The 17,819-nt window shown below is 40.4% G+C and overlaps 1 protein-coding gene across 8 annotated transcripts in view; it reads right to left on the bottom strand.

Annotated features, from left to right (window-relative positions):
- Positions 1-8,930: 8,930 nt before the first annotated feature.
- Positions 8,931-17,819, bottom strand: part of NCKAP1 (NCK associated protein 1) — a 190,854-nt gene continuing 181,965 nt past the window's right edge. For all 8 annotated transcript variants that reach the window (XM_089680847.1, XM_089680845.1, XM_089680844.1 and 5 more), the window contains 2 exons: positions 13,036-13,125; positions 8,931-9,946 (listed from right to left, as the gene is read on the bottom strand). In XM_089680847.1, the coding sequence (XP_089536973.1) occupies positions 9,830-9,946; positions 13,036-13,125 (207 nt within the window). In that variant the 3' untranslated portion in view covers positions 8,931-9,829. The remainder of the gene's footprint in view (positions 9,947-13,035; positions 13,126-17,819) is intronic.

The raw sequence follows: 17,819 nt of genomic DNA on the forward strand, positions 1-17,819 counted from the left end.
AATGCCCGCTTATCACCACATCCTGGTTAAAGTGCGATGAAGCCACCTTGAGCATGGGTTCACACTGATGCAGTGCAGAATTTGCAGCGTTCATGCAAACTGCTGCAGATGTGTATGTCAAGTTAACTACACCCCCAAAATTGGTCCGCAAAACGCGGTGCCATATGCAGAATCGGATCGCATGGGTGTGAATACCCATGCGATCCGATTCTAGTGCGTACCAGAAAAAGGGTCATTCTTTTTGGTGCAGATGCGGTGCGATTGGAGCCATACAAAATGTATGGCTCCAACCGCACACAATTCGCATGTGATTTGCACAGGAATGTGGTGCGGTTCCTGTGCGAATCACATGCAATATACTGCACCACAGAAGTGTGAATCTGGCCTTAGGGAGGGAAAATAAATAAATAAAAGGCCTCAGGACAACCTTGTCTATGTGTAGCACAAGAAAGGGTTATTTACAGGTTTAGGCCATCAACTCAAACTCGCTTCACAGAAAAGATGGCAACTAAGAAGACAACCTTGTGAAGCACGCTGTTCTCTCAGCACAGTCAGAAAGCTCACCATGCTAGGATGGGTGTGCTCTCATGCTTAGCATGGTTAGTTTGCATTAAGAAAACGGGGAGACTGACAGAATCACCAGGTATTTCACACAATGGAAACAATACAGAGAGAAAAGGATACTTTGTAACAGTACATGGTAGAATATACACATCATAAATATGAAATGTTGGGGTAATATTTTATTTAAGCCAAAAAAAAAAAAAGTAGAGGCCCCAGCACAACCTGCCTCATGGTAGAACAGGTGAGAAATAAAATGAATAGGGCCATCAACATAAGAACTCACCTTGCCAAGGTGTTGGCAAATAAGAAGGCAACCCAGTAGGTAAGTGTAGACAGAAAAAAAAGAGGATCAAAGGCAATTAAAAAAAAACAAAAAACAATTATATAAATATCTCACAATTGCACGACTGACCAAACTATTATATGTTAGCAATCCTCCGTACAAAGCCTTACTCAAGAATGATAAGTAAACAGCCTATGAATAAAATTGGCAGAACTGAGAACTGACCCCCAAGAGGAACTAAAGTTTAAACGTTGATCAAGTCTGGAATGGCAAAACAAAATCCAGTTTGTTCCATGCAGAACTACCTTCGATGTGATTTTCTTGTCTAGCACCATGAGAAATATGTTTCCTAGGTGTGATGACGGGTGATGTCCCAACCTGATTAGAGGAAACCTATGATGCATTCCACAGAGAATATATTGTGGAAGAATGTATTTGCCTCATCTCATGAGAACTAAGCAACAAGGTAGAACTTGGGAGAGGTAGATTCACTAGCTTAGAACAGAGTAGGAAAAATGAAAACGGATAGATTCCTATGCTTAGGACCTGGGCTTTAACAGTTATGCTGTTACAGCCAGCAATAGAGAAGTGGGAATTAGAGCCAAAAGGACTAGATAAGAGAGGCATTAAGGCTGACCTTGGCCTTTAAAGTTACTCAGTGCCATGTACTGACCTAGTCCAGACTAAAGGAAGACAGAATTTCTCCCATGGAGTATTTCTTGGGTTGGGATTTCATGGCCTTGCACCCTGTGATGTTACACTGTGAGAAGCAGATTACCTAGCCTAAAAATTAAGAATAACAGAACCAAACCCCATTCTAATGGTCTAGGCTACTCAGTAAGGCAGAGAACGCCAATGGCCAAGCAGCAGAATAGTAACCTATCCATGAGACTGAAGATATTGAGGGTAAGGAAGGACCCAAGGAGAATCTGCTGAGAACCAGGCGACTACCTGAGCTGGTTCAGCGTAGACACAGACACTCCATCTCAATCCTGTGATGCAGGCATGGAAAGACTGGGGAGTTCAAAACAGCAATTCCTGCAGGTTCTGGATGCAAACAAACCTTTAAAAAAGTCTGAACAGTTTGTTATGCATGGCCTAAAAAAAAAAAACTTGTGCAAATTGCTTCCTCAGCAGAAGATCAACTGGGTATACTACTAAGGGGATGGCCTGTTAGCATAGCAAGGCTAGCACATCAGAAAATATTTGAGATGTCGTGAACAGACCAAAGGGAAGGGCAACAAATGGGATGATACAGGTCTATAGCAAGGCAGATAGCATAGATGCTCCAGAAGATAATGACATGAGTGTAAGCATCTCTGATGACCACAGGCCAGAAGGTCTCCCAGACAAAGAGGCAATGGCACAGATTCCATCTGAAAAATTTTGCATGCAAATTATATCTAAAAATCACAATGGGCACAAGCCCTCATCTTCAAAGGCAACTGTGAAAAAAAGTTTGTGTAAAATCCTTTTTTTTTCCCATTGTGAAATAAAGGCAATGCTAAACACAACATTCTCTTGAGATGGGGAGTCTGCACATGGGATGGGAAGGGGGGACAGACTCAATTGTAGTGCAGACATCTCCCTTAATTGTGAGAACTAAGAGGGTGGATCCTGGATTGAACCACAAAAGCCTGAAACAAACATTAGGAGAGAAACAAGAAAGTGAGCGCTCCCACATCAGCAGCCAATGCACCCAAGGTAATCACAGCAAAACCTTCAAAAATACACAGAAAATAAAGTGCGCCGCACTTTATTTTCTGAAACAAACATTGGTCAGATTTAAGATCAGCTTTGTAAAAAAAAACAAAAAAAAAAACAAACAAAACAGAAAAAAAATTTGCAAGCAAGGAAAAATAACCTAGACTGCAACTGCCCCATTTTTAACACAAGCTTGGGGTAGCAGGTGGCTAATTGGGAATTCAGAAGGCAGGCTGTAACAGACAAATGAGGTATCTCTGAAAATAAACCTGATACAGTTAACCAAATTATAAAATAAAGCAAAAGCTTTACATAGTCATCTTTGGATAAACACACCAAATTTGCATGCAAGAAAAATAATTTTGCTTGCAACTGACCCAGCATTAATCAAGCCTGAGGAAGCAGGTGGCTAATTGGGAATTCAGATGGCAGGCTATAAACAGATAAAGTTATCTCTGAAGGTAGACACCATAATGAGGAAAATAACTTTGGTTTGCAACCCTCTCAGCATTAAATTAACCCAAGCCTTAGCGAGCATATGGCTAATTGGGAATTCAGAAGGCAACCTTTTTATCAGACAAAAGGTCTCTCTGAAATAACAGAACAGGCAGTAACAAAAGCAAAATGTAACTACCAGGGAGGGAAAGTGATCAGAAACACACTGCAGTGATACCGAAGCTCAAGTCCCCAAACCTCTGTAGGAAAAAGACTTGCCATCAAAGTCCCTGACTTGAATGTAGTCGACAGCACTGCTTGTCTTACTGTTGCCCCCATTCTGGAAGGTAGTGACAACCTCTCAAACTCTTCTAAAATATGGCTGCACCACTAGGTCACAAGCTTCAGAACTCCACGTGGTCCCAGCCGCACAGGAACACATAAGCCCCTCTCAAAACCCCCAAAGGGAAAGGACTTCAGGAGTCGACCCCCATAACCAGATTGGGGCCAAGATCTTGGAAAAAAGGGCAGCCCACTGATCCAAGAGGAAAGCCAAGGCAAGACAAACCAGGTGGATCTGCATCCTGAGGGGGACTGCTGGCCAAATGGCCATTTAGTCAGCATAAAACAAACAAAAGTAATGCTGTTGGACAGTAGGAAATACCATCTAAACTGGGGGATTTGGTATGTGTGAGGGGTTTTGGCTTGTGTTCTGTAAAGGGAGGAACCAATCATCTCTCAGGTTGCTGTCCTGGAAGATGATTGGAAAACCCTGGATAGAGCAGTATCAGGAGGCGGCCTAGCTATTTCAAACATTGGGCTGGTTCCAGTGCTGAGTTCCAGAGGTTCAGGATCCATAAAAATGTATGCAGGGTTTAAACTGTTTGCTGGATTTAAAGTGAAAGATTTTTGTTGACTGTTCCCTCTGTAGAAGGTTGTCTACGTATCCCACTATGGGACTGCCCCAAGAATAAAGCAGAGCGAGTGCAGGGGCTAGCACCTTGCTGAAGAACTGGGAGGCAGTGGACAGGCAAAAAAAGAAGAGCAACAAACTGTAAATGTTGCATACCTACCTCAAAATGTATGTAGCATTGATACACCAGATAGATGGGGATATGCAAGCATGCATCCTTGATGTCCAAAAAGTCTCACAAATGAAAGGAAGCAATAACCAGCCTTGTAGATTCCATACAGAATTTGTGTACTCACAGAAATTTTTTTTAAAAACCTTTAGATCAGTACAGGGTTAAATCCCCTTTTTATTTAGAGAACTAAACAGGTTCTGTAGTAACCATTCCTGTTCCAGAATGGCTTTAACCCTTTGAGAAAGGTGCTGTGCCAGAGCAGTGATCTAAATTTTCGGAGACATTGACAGGTCTGATAACATTGAAGCACAGTTTACGCATTTTGGACCCCAGTATCTGAAATGGCTCAAATGACTGCAAAGACTAAAACACAACATTCACACTGATAACTGGGGGATCACAACACTGTGAGGAGGACTTATTCAAAGGTTCAGAGGACTTGATAAAAGCAAAACACAGCGCCTCTAAGTGTAGACTTTTTTTAGTTTATTTGTTAAAAAGTAAGTTGAACAACTCACATTTGGCAAAGTAAAAACAGGCTCATAGGGATGGAGTGTAGGATGTCGATCACCAGATGTAAGGACTGCTCTTGGACAGCATCCCGGCTGATCAGCAGGAGGCGCTGCAAGGAGGAGAAGCGTAGATGGCAGAGCTAGGCTGGGTCCCTGGTGTGTCCAGAGCAAGTGGCGTCAGCGTCTGACGTCATTGGGATGCAACGCGTTTCTGAGCATGCGCAGGGAGCAGTGGGCTCTTTCATCAGGCATGGATCGAGCATAAGCAGAGGGAGGGGGAAGAGAAAGAACGATGGAGAGTGACAGGCAGAACTTGATAGTCCAAGAATTGCAGTAAAGGAACCAGGCTTGGCCTTAGAAAATACAAAGAGCCTCTTACCCTCAGAGTTAGAGGGTTTCCCAGACTGAGGCATGTGTGACAATTTAAAAAGTGTTGCAATGTCAACATAAGTCAAAATCATAAAAACACATCCTGTGCCAATATTAAAAAAAAAAGTGAAATGATTTGAAACAAATTTCTGTGAATAAAAACAATTTACCACATGAACATGAGCACTCATAAGGTCATATTTGATTAAACATATGTAGAGTGGGCCGGAAATAGCAACGTCACCATGCACTTGCAGCTGCCAAAAAGATTCTGGTAGTTTATATATGCTGATTTTTTTTTTCTCATGTGTTTGTAAGTGGTTTTAACAGGTTGTAATACATTTTTCTATAAGGATTTTACACTGAGAGCCTGGTGCTCTCTCTTTGTGCGACAGCTTGTTATGTGCATCACATATGGAGAGCTTCTTGCACGAATACTTTGGTTTTTTTTTTGTCTTTTTTACAGCAAGTACAAGTACCGATACTTTATACTCACTGATACCTGCAGACAACTGTTTTGTTTACACTTCGGCTGTCAGCAAGGACACTCCACTGACAGATGAATGAGTTATTGGTTTTTAAGGAAGCGGCGGCCCTGCTCCTTAACCACAGCACTAACACCTGTTCACCCCTCATGGACCAAAGGAATTTTTACATTTCTGCTATGGACCTGTTTATTTGGCGGTAACTTTGTCATTACCCAAGACAACATAATACAAATGAAAAAATAATTAATTTTAAAAATTATATTATACATATACATATATATATATATTTAATTTTTTTTTTTAAAAGGACAAACAAGGCTTTCTTTCCATGAATATTGTCTTTCAACAATGATCATTTTTCAATCCTTAGACAATACATGTAACAAAACTAATAACCCGCCCCCAAGAACCCTACACTTCTTTCAAGCAGTGTTTAAAAATAAATAGTGTTACTGCACAAACAGTAAGATTTATTCTTTAATCTTTCCTATTTAAAATGACACTAACATTTATAATTCTGGTACAAAGCATTAAAAAGTTATTCACAAATGAAATAATTTTTTTTTTAATTTTGCACTTTTTTTATGTGAAACATGTAAATGTATGTTAAAGGTTTAAAGGATAAGTTCAACTTTCAGAACATATTACACCCTTTTTTATGGTGGAACATGTAGCATCCCAATGCTGCAGCTGCTGCTCAATCTTCTCCCACTCTGTGACACACGTACAAGGAGAAGTTCCCCGTACTAGTTGTCACTGTTTAAAAACAGCACGGCCATGCCGAGTTCCACCACACAGCCACGTCATTCATTCACATTGTTCTGTGAATGAATGAACTACAAGTCCCGACAGCTTTAGCAGCTGTCGGCTTGTAGTTCTCAATGAACTACCATGGCATTGTTTCTTACTGTCCATATATCTGCTTGCTCGTACATCACGTATAGGCAAGCAGATATACTGACAGGTATGCAGGAGATGCTGATCGCTGGTGCAATGCTTTACAGGCTCCTGCAACCAAAGATAAAAAAATGCACATTTTTTTACCTGCAGAAAATGTGCATTTATTATTTTTGCTCAAAAGGTGAACTTATCCTGTTTAAAATATTAATGAACAAAGCAAACAAAAACATTCTAACTATTAATAGTTTTATAAAATAGAAATGGAAAAAAAAGGTAAGCAAGAAAAAAAAATGATTAAATGCAAAAGAAGAATGAGTTGATTAAAGTAAATTAGGAGTTAATAAGGGGTTAAACAGAGGAACATTTTATTTGTTAAAAAAAAATAATTTTTTTTTGTCAGGTTGCTTTTAACCACTTATCTTCAGATGAAGTTCATCCCTTTGATCTTTAAATTAATAAACAGAAAGATACAAAATGAAACAATGTTTCTTTTTATCTTTCTGTTTTAGCTGCTAAGCAATGTTGTTGATAAACTGTCAGGCTGCTTTTTTTTCTTTATATAGTTCCAATTGCCTAGACTTGTTTACACTTCAGCTGTCAGCAGGGGAACCCCGCCTACAGCTCCTTAAAGTGTAGCTCCACCCAAAAGGAGAAGTTCTACTTTGAACCTTTGTTCCCCGCTCCCCATTAAGGATCGGCACCTTTGGGGAGTGGGTACCCGAATTTGACAGGTACCCTCTCCCACTTCCGCTGTGATCGAAAGAGGGAGTTGTCCTTCTAACCTCCCTCCCCATAGTCTTCTGGGACACGTGACAGGTCCCAGAAGGCTAAGGGGCCATTCACAATGCGCAGTGCTTCTCACGCATGAGCAGAGGGCATCCGGCTGTGAAGCCGTAAACTGTCACAGTCGGGTGCCCACACTGAAGATGCCGGCGCCAGGGAGAGAAGACGGCCGGTGAAACCAGCAGTTGCGAGGACACCGCTGGACTGAGGGACAGGTAAGTGTCTATTTTAAAAGTCAGCAGCTACAGTTTTTGTAGCTGCTGACTTTTTTTTTTTCCAGGTGGAACTCTGCTTTAACAACCAGTAACTGATGGCTGAAAGAACCAAGCCTGCAGGTATAATCAAGAAAATGCTTAGCAGCAGCGCAACCCTATTTTTAACCAATTGATTGATTTTCACTGGTGTATTCCTTTAAAAGTGAGATTTGCACTGGACTTCCTTGGATATTGGACGCTGTTTCAAAAGGTTTTCTTTTCAAAATGTTTATATTCACCATGGTTTTTTAGGATCTTACTTTTTATGTTTTGTGTCCTACACTTTTATATGTGCTGCTGCTTCATTCTTAAGCACTATTTGACCTTTCTGCACAGTGATTTGTTTTAGAACGTCAACATGAGTCTACAACACATTAGTCACAGCACAGACATTAACTTTGAAGGCAGGGACGGACTGACCATTTGGAAATTCGGGCACTTCCCTAGGGCCCGGGGTCAGTAGGGGGCCCCATGAGATACCCCTGGTACCTTTTTCATAGGCTTTTTTGAGTTTGGGCAAGGACACAGGGGCCCTATGATCCCCTACTGCCCGGGGGCCCCATGAGTTGTCAGTCTGCCCGTTTGAAGGGGATGCTGGAAAACCCTCTATAAGGGTACCAGGCTCCTCTTAGCAGTAACAAGTCTTGTTGCTCACCAAATGGCAGTCTGGATGGCAGGAAAGGATCTAAAGCAGGGTAGCATGCATATACCAGAGCAAAAATAACAAGAAATTAACATTTTGGCATTGCTCTGTCAGTAGAAGCCTCAGAAAGCAGCTGAATATTGCCAAGTGTTTCACCTTACTCACCTGCTGGCTTATTTCCATTCATCCTGCCAATGCTGTCTGTGCCTGTTTACATGCTTTTGCAGTTTGCTTTCACTGTGTAATGACAGTTGTGTAGACGTACTGTTTATCCAAGACTTTCACAGTAATGATAGGACACACATTGCGCTACATTAATTGTTGACAGGTTGCTTGTAAGGTCCAGTTTACACCAGGAACACGTTCCTGTGCGATTCACATGCAGTTCAATGTGGTGTGATTCGAGCCCATTCATTTTGAATGCACTGAATTGCACTGGAACAAAGCAAACATAGTGCTTGCATGATTTTAGAAAATGCAGAACACATAGATCACATGGTACTTTGGGGTGTCAATATCTTAACAATCCCAACCCGCTGCAGATCACAACTACAATGTGTTTAAACGTGATGAGGGAAAATAGCCACTGTTAAATGTATATAATTATTTGTTCACCTAGAGTTCAACGTAAGAGTGCATTTACACTTCCGAACTGTGGCAGCACATGTATGTTAATGTGCATTGCATAAGGGCAGTTAATTCATTTGAACGGTCTACCTATGCACTAAAAAATGTGCACATAGCATTTCTGGCGGCACGCTGCCCTACAAGTCTTTCGGCAAAGTGTGTTGCGGTCTTTCAGACTGATCGACACATCACACCAAAGTACGCTGCGGCAATGCAAGCATTACCAGGGTGCAATAGTGTGAATGGGCCCTATCATAGGGTTTCAATTCAAGAACTGCACACCTTGTTTTGATACAGTCTAGTGTTTATTGTAAGTTATGGAAGGTACACTTGAATTTCAAAAAGTTAAAACATATAAAAGTGGTTAAGGGAAAAAGAACAATGTATGAACATTTGATAAATGCATGAGAATGTCATATACCATATAGCAGATTACAATGGTAATGTTAATGCCAACAGAGTATTATGGAAGTTAGTTGAATAAAAAAAAATACTATGCTTTTTACAAACATCTGCTGCTTAAAATACCGGAAAGGAAGTCTGTACTGTAAATAAAGAGTAGTCACAGAATGTGGAGAGATTATAGTTTTTTCAGTTTTTTTTGTTCTAGAACTTACTGCAGAATGTAATGGGGAAAAAAAGAAAAGATGTAAATGGTGCAATTACTTCACAGAAAATCACAGAATCACCTAACCAAACCGTTATCGATAAGAACATAAAAGGTACAGATTATAACTCTCCTATATGAAATAATTTACACACATGTCACCTATACCACCATCTAAAATAATCACTAAATACATTTCTTTGAAATAATAAACAAGCAATAATATTTCTGCATGATGAGTTATCAAAAACAAACAAAACCAAAAAAAAGCAAAAAAATAGTGTTTTGTTTCAGTTTGTCCCTTCAATTTTTTTTTATATTCTCTGGATGAAACTGTTCAGAAACTTTTTTCATTTTTTGTAAATTTTTTTTTTCCTGTAATGTAGTGCAACCAACCAAGCTTATCTGGTAGTACAACTGCAAAAAAAGAAAACACTTGTCAAAAATACTTGTACAATGGAATGGGGGAAGAATTTAAGTCACAAAACCAATTTTAATTTTCCAATCATTCAAGAAAAGTACTCCACAGTTTTCAGGCTGAACAAGCTTGTGCCGTGTTTTCACAAAGTAAATGTTTATGCAGAGGATGTTACACTCTGTTTGTAAACTGCGTGGTAAGCGTTTCTCAGTAAGACGTATGGGAAGCAAGATTCCAGCAAGTCCATGGTCAGGAATGGTGACTCTTGCACAATCTGTGTGAGCATAAACAAATGTGTTTATTACATCAATCAATTCATTATACAAAAAAGCTGGACATTTGAACAATCACTAATTTAGACAGTTATGCTTGAAAAAGTTGGGTGAATGAATTTTCTAAGCATTCCAGTTGTATTTATTTTATTAACTCTTAGCATGCATCCTATACAGAGTTCTTTTTCAAAGCAAACCCCTCCTTCAGTTATTTGTAGCAGCTTTCAAACAAACTGACCTTTGAGGCCTCATGCATGCAGGACAGTTTTCTCCTCCCCTGGACGCCTTTGCTTCTGGCAGGAAAATAGCAGCTTAAAAGTGGTTCTAAAGGCTCAAGGGTTTTTTTTAACCTTCACTGTATGTATGAAGGTAAAAAACCTGTGTGTAGCAGCCTCCCCAACACTTCCCTGAGCCCCCCTCTTGATCCAGCAATATCCATGAGAGCCTCGGTTCTCGGGGGACTCTCACTCCTGAATGGTTCACAGCCAGTGAGCCAATCAGGAGAGGGAGGGGTGGAGCCGAGACATGGCTCTATGCGTGAATGGACACGCAGAGCTGTGGCTCGGGAGCACGCCTGTTCAGGTGCACCCATAGCAAGCCGCTTGCTGTGGGGCACCCGATAGGAGGGAGGGGCCAGGAATGCTAGCAGGGGACCCGTGAAGAGGAGGATCCGGGCTGCTCTGTGCAAAAGCATTACACAGAGAAGGTAAGTATGACACGCTTGTTACTTAAAAAAAAAAAAAAAAAAAAAAAAAAAAAGACAAAAAAGACTTCAGTATCTCTTTTAAAACTACGCCTAAAGCCATATTTTGCACAGGCACCTAGGCGCATCAAGCACTTGGGCTCTCATTGATTCCACTGGCCAGAATATGAATTTATTCTGGCTATTAAGTTATGTATAATAAAATGAAATGACAGGGAAAAAGTACTGAACACACTAACTGAAATTTATTTCAAGTGTTACTAAACCCACAACAGTAAAAACAGTCTGTATATGCAGTAAAGCATGCCTGATATACTCATTGTAGAGAGGTTAATCCTCTGCATGGTGTATAAAATGCTCTTTGATCCTGACTTCTCTGATCTTCCCCTTCTTCCAGTGCCCCCCTCGTATATCCTGATAAGAGATATTGTGTGGAGACACTCTGCACATGCTCAGTTTGGTGTGTATTGCTAGAGGGTTTTTTTTCCTCTTGGGAGAGTGCAGGTGATCAGCACAAGGTCAATCAGCACTGTGCAGACAGAGGTCAAAGGTTCTGCAGCCTCCTAGAGCAGAAAGAAAACTCTTACAAGATTTAACCAGTGCTCTGCTGAACACAGATAGTCACAAGACTGCTCCAACTGCTGATGAGAAAAGCTATTTAGCAGTTTATATACTAAAATAATTGTATTTCCATGTTCTCTGTACTGTGGGGAGACCAGACAGTGAATGAGTCCTGGGTTTAGTAACACTTTAATACTTCGTACAAAACTCTTTGTTGGTAAAGACAGCTTCAAGATGCCTCCTGTATGGAGAAACTAGTCGCATACATTTCTCAGGTGTGACTTTGGCTCATTCTTCCACACAAAAAGAGTCTTCAAATCTTGAAGGCTCCGTGGGTCTCTTCTATGAATTCTAATCTTTAGTTTTTTCCATAGATTCTCCATTGGACTCAACTCAGGTGATTGGCTGGGCCATTCTAGCAGCTTTATTTTCTCTCTTTGAAACCAATTGAGAATTTCCTTGGCTGTGTGTTTGGGATCATTGTCTTGCTGAAATGTCCACCCTCGTTTCATCTTCATCATCCTGGTAGATGGCAGCAGATTTTTATCAAGAAAGTTTTGGTATATTTTTCTATTCATCCTTCTATCAATGATATTAAGTTGTCCAGTACTGTATGCTAAAAAAACAAGCCCACACCATGATGTTCCCACCTCCAAACTTCACTGTTGGTATGGAGTTTTTGGGGTGATGTACAGTGCTATTTGACCTCCAAACATGGTGTGTATTATGGCATCCAAATAGTTGAATTTTGGTCTCATTTGACCAGACATATATTTATATATATAAAACTTTAAATGAGCTTTTACATGCTTTTTTCTTTAGCAATGGAGTCGTGTGGTGAGCGTGCATACAGGCCAGGGCGGTTGAGTGTATTACTTCTTCTTTTCTTTGAAAAAATTGTACCTGCCAATTCCAAGTCTTTCTGAAGCTCTCCACAAGTGGTCCTTGGCTCTTGTACAACTCTTCTGATAATTCTTTTCACTCCTCTGCCAGAAATCGTGCGAGGAGCACCTGGTCGTGGCCAGTTTATGGTGAAATGATGTTCTTTCCACTTCCGAATTATGGCCCTAACAGTGCTCACTGGAACATTCGGAAGTTTAGAAATCCTTCTGTAACCAATACCAGCAGTATGTTTGTGAAGGTGTTGAGAGGGCCCTTTACTTTTACCCATCATGAAATGTTTCTTCTGTGACACCTTGGTAATGAGACATTGGTAAGGTATTAATTTGTACTGACAAGGGGCAGAACTGCTTTCTAATTACTGATAGATTTCAGCTGGTGTCTTGGATTTCCATGCCTTTTTGCACCTTCCTTTCTTCATGTGTTCAATACTTTTTCTGTGTCATTTCATTTTATTACACAACTTAATTTCTGAACTTATTTATTTTGGTTTCTTTGTATGTATCGATTGCATTGGTTGTTACTGATATGTGATTTAAATTTCATGTCAATAGCACCTTTAGAAATACATTTACTGAGAAAAATGGTGACGTGTTCAATACTTATTTTACCTGCTGTAGCTACCCAAGTCTTCTGGTAGCCCAAAACCCAGAGCAATGTTTTACGCAAATGCCAATTTTTGTAGAGAAATTCAAACACAGCCATTCTCCATTCTACTCCCCATGCCTCAGTATTGGTCACTGGGGCACCCACAATGATTAAAGCTGAACTATAGGTAGTACTCTTACCAAAAACCTCCAGCACTAAGCTCCAGGTGTTCAAAGTATCTGAAAATTTTCTGTTTGAAGGTGCAATCAAGTGCTGAACTGATACTGGGCTCCCTCTTAAGTTGTATGAGATTTTAAGAAATTACTTTGCTGAACTTACCATATCTAGCAGCAAATAAACAGATTCTCTGTTTCTTGTTGTTGTTTTATCAGTCTCTTGGCCAATTTTCAGGAGGCTAGAAGATGCCAGCTGTAAGGAAAAAAAGCACAGTGCACAGAAACATAAGTACACAGTTTCACTAAACAGGTAAAAGTTGATACACATACAAATGAATGAATATGGGCTCCTTTTATCTTGAATCCCCTAAAAGTCACTAGACAACATTTTCTTTACACATCGGCAAGACAGCTGAAAAGCCTATATATACACTATATTGCCAAAAGTAACTGTTGGAAGAGAAGGCCTGGCTCTAATTCATCCCAAAGGTGTTCTATCAGATTGAGGTCAGGATTCTGTGCAGGCCAGTCAAGTTCCTCCACCCCAAACTCACTCATGTCTTTATGGACCTTGGTTTGTGCACTGGTGTGCAGTCATGTGGAACAGGAAGGGGCCACCCCCAAACTGTTCCCACAAAGTTGGGAGCATGAAATTGTCCAAAATGTCCTGGTATGCTGCTGATAACTTAGGAGTTCCCTTCATTGGAACTAAGGGGTCAAGCCCAAACCCTGAGAAAAAAAAACAACCCCACACCATAATGCCCCTCCACCAAACTTTACACTTGGCAGTCAGGCAAGTACCGTTCTCCTGGCAACTGCCAAACCCAAACATGTCCAATGGATTGCCAGACGGAGAAGCGTGATTCATCACTCCAGAGAACACATCTCCACTGCTCTATAGTCCAGTGGTGGCGTGCTTTACACCACTGCAGCCGACGCTTTGCATTGCCCTTGGTGATGTAAGGCTTGGATGCAGCTGCTCGGCCATGGAAACCCATTCCATTAAGCTCTCTACACATTGCAATGGTAATCTTAAGGACACATGAAGTTTGTAGGTCTTTAGCTATTGATTCTGCAGGCAGTTGGCAACTTCTGCGCACTTCAGCATGCACTGACCCCCGTTCTGTCATTTTACGTGGCCTACCACTTTGTGGCCGAGTTGCTGCTGTTCCTAGTTTCTTCCACTTTGTTATACCACCAACAGTTGACCGTGGAATATTTAGTAGCAAGGAAATTTCACAGATGGACTTACTGCACAGGAAGCAACCTATCATGGTACTACGCCTGAATTCACTGAGCTCCTGAGAGCGACCCATTCTTTCACAAATGTTTGTAGAAGCAGTTTGCATGCCTAGGTGCTTGATTTTATACACCTGTGACCATGGAGGTAATAGGAACACCTGAATCCAATGAATTGGAGGGGTGTCCCAATACTTTTGGCAATATAGTGTATATGTCTACTTTTGTGTGGATTTTGAATATTCATTTTCTAGAGTGCTTTGTTTACATTGTGATGCTTTTGCAAGGCATTTTACATTTGTTTTCTATATGTGTATTTCAAAGGGAGGGTACTACAAATGCACATTCATTGCATTTATGCTGCATCTTACAACATTACCATTCATCCCTGATACACTTGCTGTAAACTGCAACCTGCAGTTTTTAATGTGAACTCATGTGATGGACTACATAGCTAACAGCTGTAGGTGACAGCTAACAATTAGTTATTACTGTGTACTGTGGATATAGTTTTTCCCTCCAGTGTTGCCTAAAACCTTTCCAAATTGGCTATTCCAATACACACTGACTATATCTGCGTAGCTATTAACACGCCCCAAATGATCATATGCCTAGACCCACTGTTAAGTTGCTCAGGCAAGGAGTACTGTATTGTGAAATAGTAGCAAGGTGTGTGCCCAATATACACTATTAATAAGTGGAGACACTTCGGGAACACACAAGGCAGTGTTAAGCAGGAAACAAGTAAAAAGGTACAGCTTATGCCAAGAACGTATACCATCAGTTACTTCCTAAAGTTGTTAGTTTAAGATCAGATCTGTATTTATGCTGCAGATTTAAAGCACAGGTGTGAATAGATCCCAAGTTTTCTGGACAACAATAAAAAAAACACTTCAATACTACTATATTAACTAACATAAATAAATAGTAAGGATGAATAAAGACACAGGTCCATTCAGTTAAGTATTGTGGTCACTGTGTTTTTTATTTTTAAGATAAATACTCCCTGCTGAAACCACTAACTGTGGGAGTTCCAAATCTTTATGGCTTTGACTGTAAAAAGACCCCTTATGTATTTTGAAACAAAACAGATTTTTGTTCAGCCTCATGTTATCACTGTGCATCTTCTTCAGAGTCCTTAATTTGAATCGTTTTTTTTCCCCTCCATACTGTAGGCACTATTAATACATTTGTATGTTTCATAACCCTTCTTAAGCATTAACTTTCTAAAAGAAAAGTTAAAATTCTGCAGTTTTTGCTCACAACTTAGATCCTCCATCAGTCTTACTAATTGTGTTTCCGTTCTTTGAACTCTCTCTAGCTCAAGGGCATCTTTTCTGAAGATTGTTACTAAAACTGAACTCAAGATAAGGCCAAACCAGAGTTTTGTAAAGTGGTAAATTATGGTTTTGTCTCCTGAGTAAATACCCCTTTTAATGCATGATAGTATTCTGTTTGCTTTGCTAGCTGCAACCTAGAATTGCATGCTATTGCAAGTCTATGGTGTACCCCCAGATCTTTTTTTAATCCCTGATTTCCGCAAAGAAACACAATGAGTAGATTGCATGCACATTTTTAACTGCTAAGTAGATAACGTTTCATTTTTCAACACTGAACCTCATCTGCCATGTAGCTGTCTACCCCTCAATTTTAACAAGATACTTGATTATATGTCTTGCAAAGTTTTGCCATACATAATTTGCTACCAGTAAACACTTAGTTTCTTATTTCCACTTTGATATAATTTATAAACAATTTGAAAGTAATTGGTCCCAGGATCAAACCCTGGGGCACTCTGGCTTCCTTTCTGAATGGTCTAAAAGTATACATTCCTCACCTTCTCTGGCGTGTTCAACATTTTGTATAAACACTGATAGGAGACTTTTGTCCCTTCCTACGTGTGGAAATGGGAGGCTGACCTGCAGATGTCCTTTTCGGAAGAAGTGAACCGGATCATTCAATTAGCTCCCAAATCCTTGATAGCTAATCGTAAATTTTACCCCTCAGTCTCCAGTTTCACTGCATATCATCTGGTAATGTCCTTTGCTGAATCAGTTCTGGAAGGGAATGAGGAACTTAAGTCTCACAGCTGACTTCCGTTGATTTGGGAACAGACCCATTGACCTACCTCCATCTCAACTCAGTACCATTATGTCGCTATAGACGCTCCCTGACAGTTCATCTTCTGAATGCGGCACGAGCATGCATTCCAGATCTGTGGAAGCAAACCTCTGCCCCGACTATGGGTCACTAGTTTGTGAAGTTGAATGAAATGAATTCAATGGAAAGCATAACTGCCTCCCTTAACAATAAGGAAGATGTATTTCGGGAGACTTGATGGCCTTGGATGATGTATATTTGCTCGGCGCAATATATGGATGTGGTGCCTGCTTCATCCGAGCGTGACTGAGTCCTCTTCAACATTACCTTCTGTAGGTTAGACGTTGAACCCTATGACTGGTCTTTGGGGGGAGTAGAAGGAGCCTTGTGCTACTCTGCCCCTCCACCCCCCAGATCTGCCTTCAGTACCCTCAGTGAGTCCCCACTCCGTCCTCTCTCTCTCGTCTCTCCCGCACTCCCCCCCCCCATTCTTTTTTCTTTTTTATCCCCTTCACAGAGAGTTAAGAAGATACATTTTTCCACGTAATTTTTACATTTTTTTCTTTGGTCCCATGATGGACCAATTCTGTGTTTTCAAATATAAAAGTTTGTTAGAAAAGAAGAAAAAAAAAAAAAAAAAAAAGGAAGAAAAGCCATCCGAACATCAATCCTCTTGATGTGTCCCTGTAACCAGTTTTCTATCCATGTACAAAGAAGTTCTTCAATATCAATGGACCTTAACTTGTACATTACAAAGAAGTTCTTATATATCAATGGAACTTAACTTGTACCTTAAGAATTTGCAGGGAACTTTATCAAATTCTTTAGCAAAATACAAATAAACTGTGTCCACTGGCCTGCCTTCTATCTAAATTACTACTCACTTTTCTCATAGAATGTTGGTAGGTTGGTCTGACAAGAATCGTCCTTCATATATCGACACTGGTGGTTACTTATGATATGATTTTAGCGCGCAAATTCTTGAATACGGTCCTTTACTTTTCATTCCCATACCTTGCATAATGTTGATGAAAAGCTAACTTGTCTGTAGTACATGGTAAACATCTCAAACCTTTTTTTGGGATTTCAGTAACACATATCCTTTTTGCCAATTGGTTGGTACCATGTTAAGGTCTTCTTAAAAATTAGACCAATGGACTAGCTATAACTTGGCTAAGCTACTTGAGGACTCATGGGTGTAAGCCATCTGGTCCTGGAGATCTACTTGCATTAGGTTTTTCTAGTGTGTTTTGAACCTGTATGTAAAGTCAGTCACAAAAAGTCCACTGTCAGTGTTACTGTTTGGGAACAGACCACTTTAGATTTACAGGTCTGGTGCTAGAATTACTGCCCATGATCTGACGTTCGCGGTGATACCTCTAAGATCATCGCTTTTTTTTTTTTCTGTATGTGTGGGACCAATGCTTGTGTTCGCCTTTGCTTGCAAGCACAGTGGGACAGGGGCACTTTTCTTTTTCATTTTTTGAAAGACAATGTAAAAAAAAACCAAAAAATATATATTACTTTTATTTCTGTCACAAGGAATGTAAACATCCCTTGTGACAGCAATAGGCATGTGACAGGTACTCTTTAAGGAGGGATCTGGGG

This window comes from Staurois parvus, unplaced genomic scaffold (assembly GCF_062004578.1).
Source record: "Staurois parvus isolate SC_StPar_1 unplaced genomic scaffold, SC_StPar_1.0 ptg000251l, whole genome shotgun sequence".
NCBI classification, from domain to species: Eukaryota; Metazoa; Chordata; class Amphibia; order Anura; family Ranidae; genus Staurois; species Staurois parvus.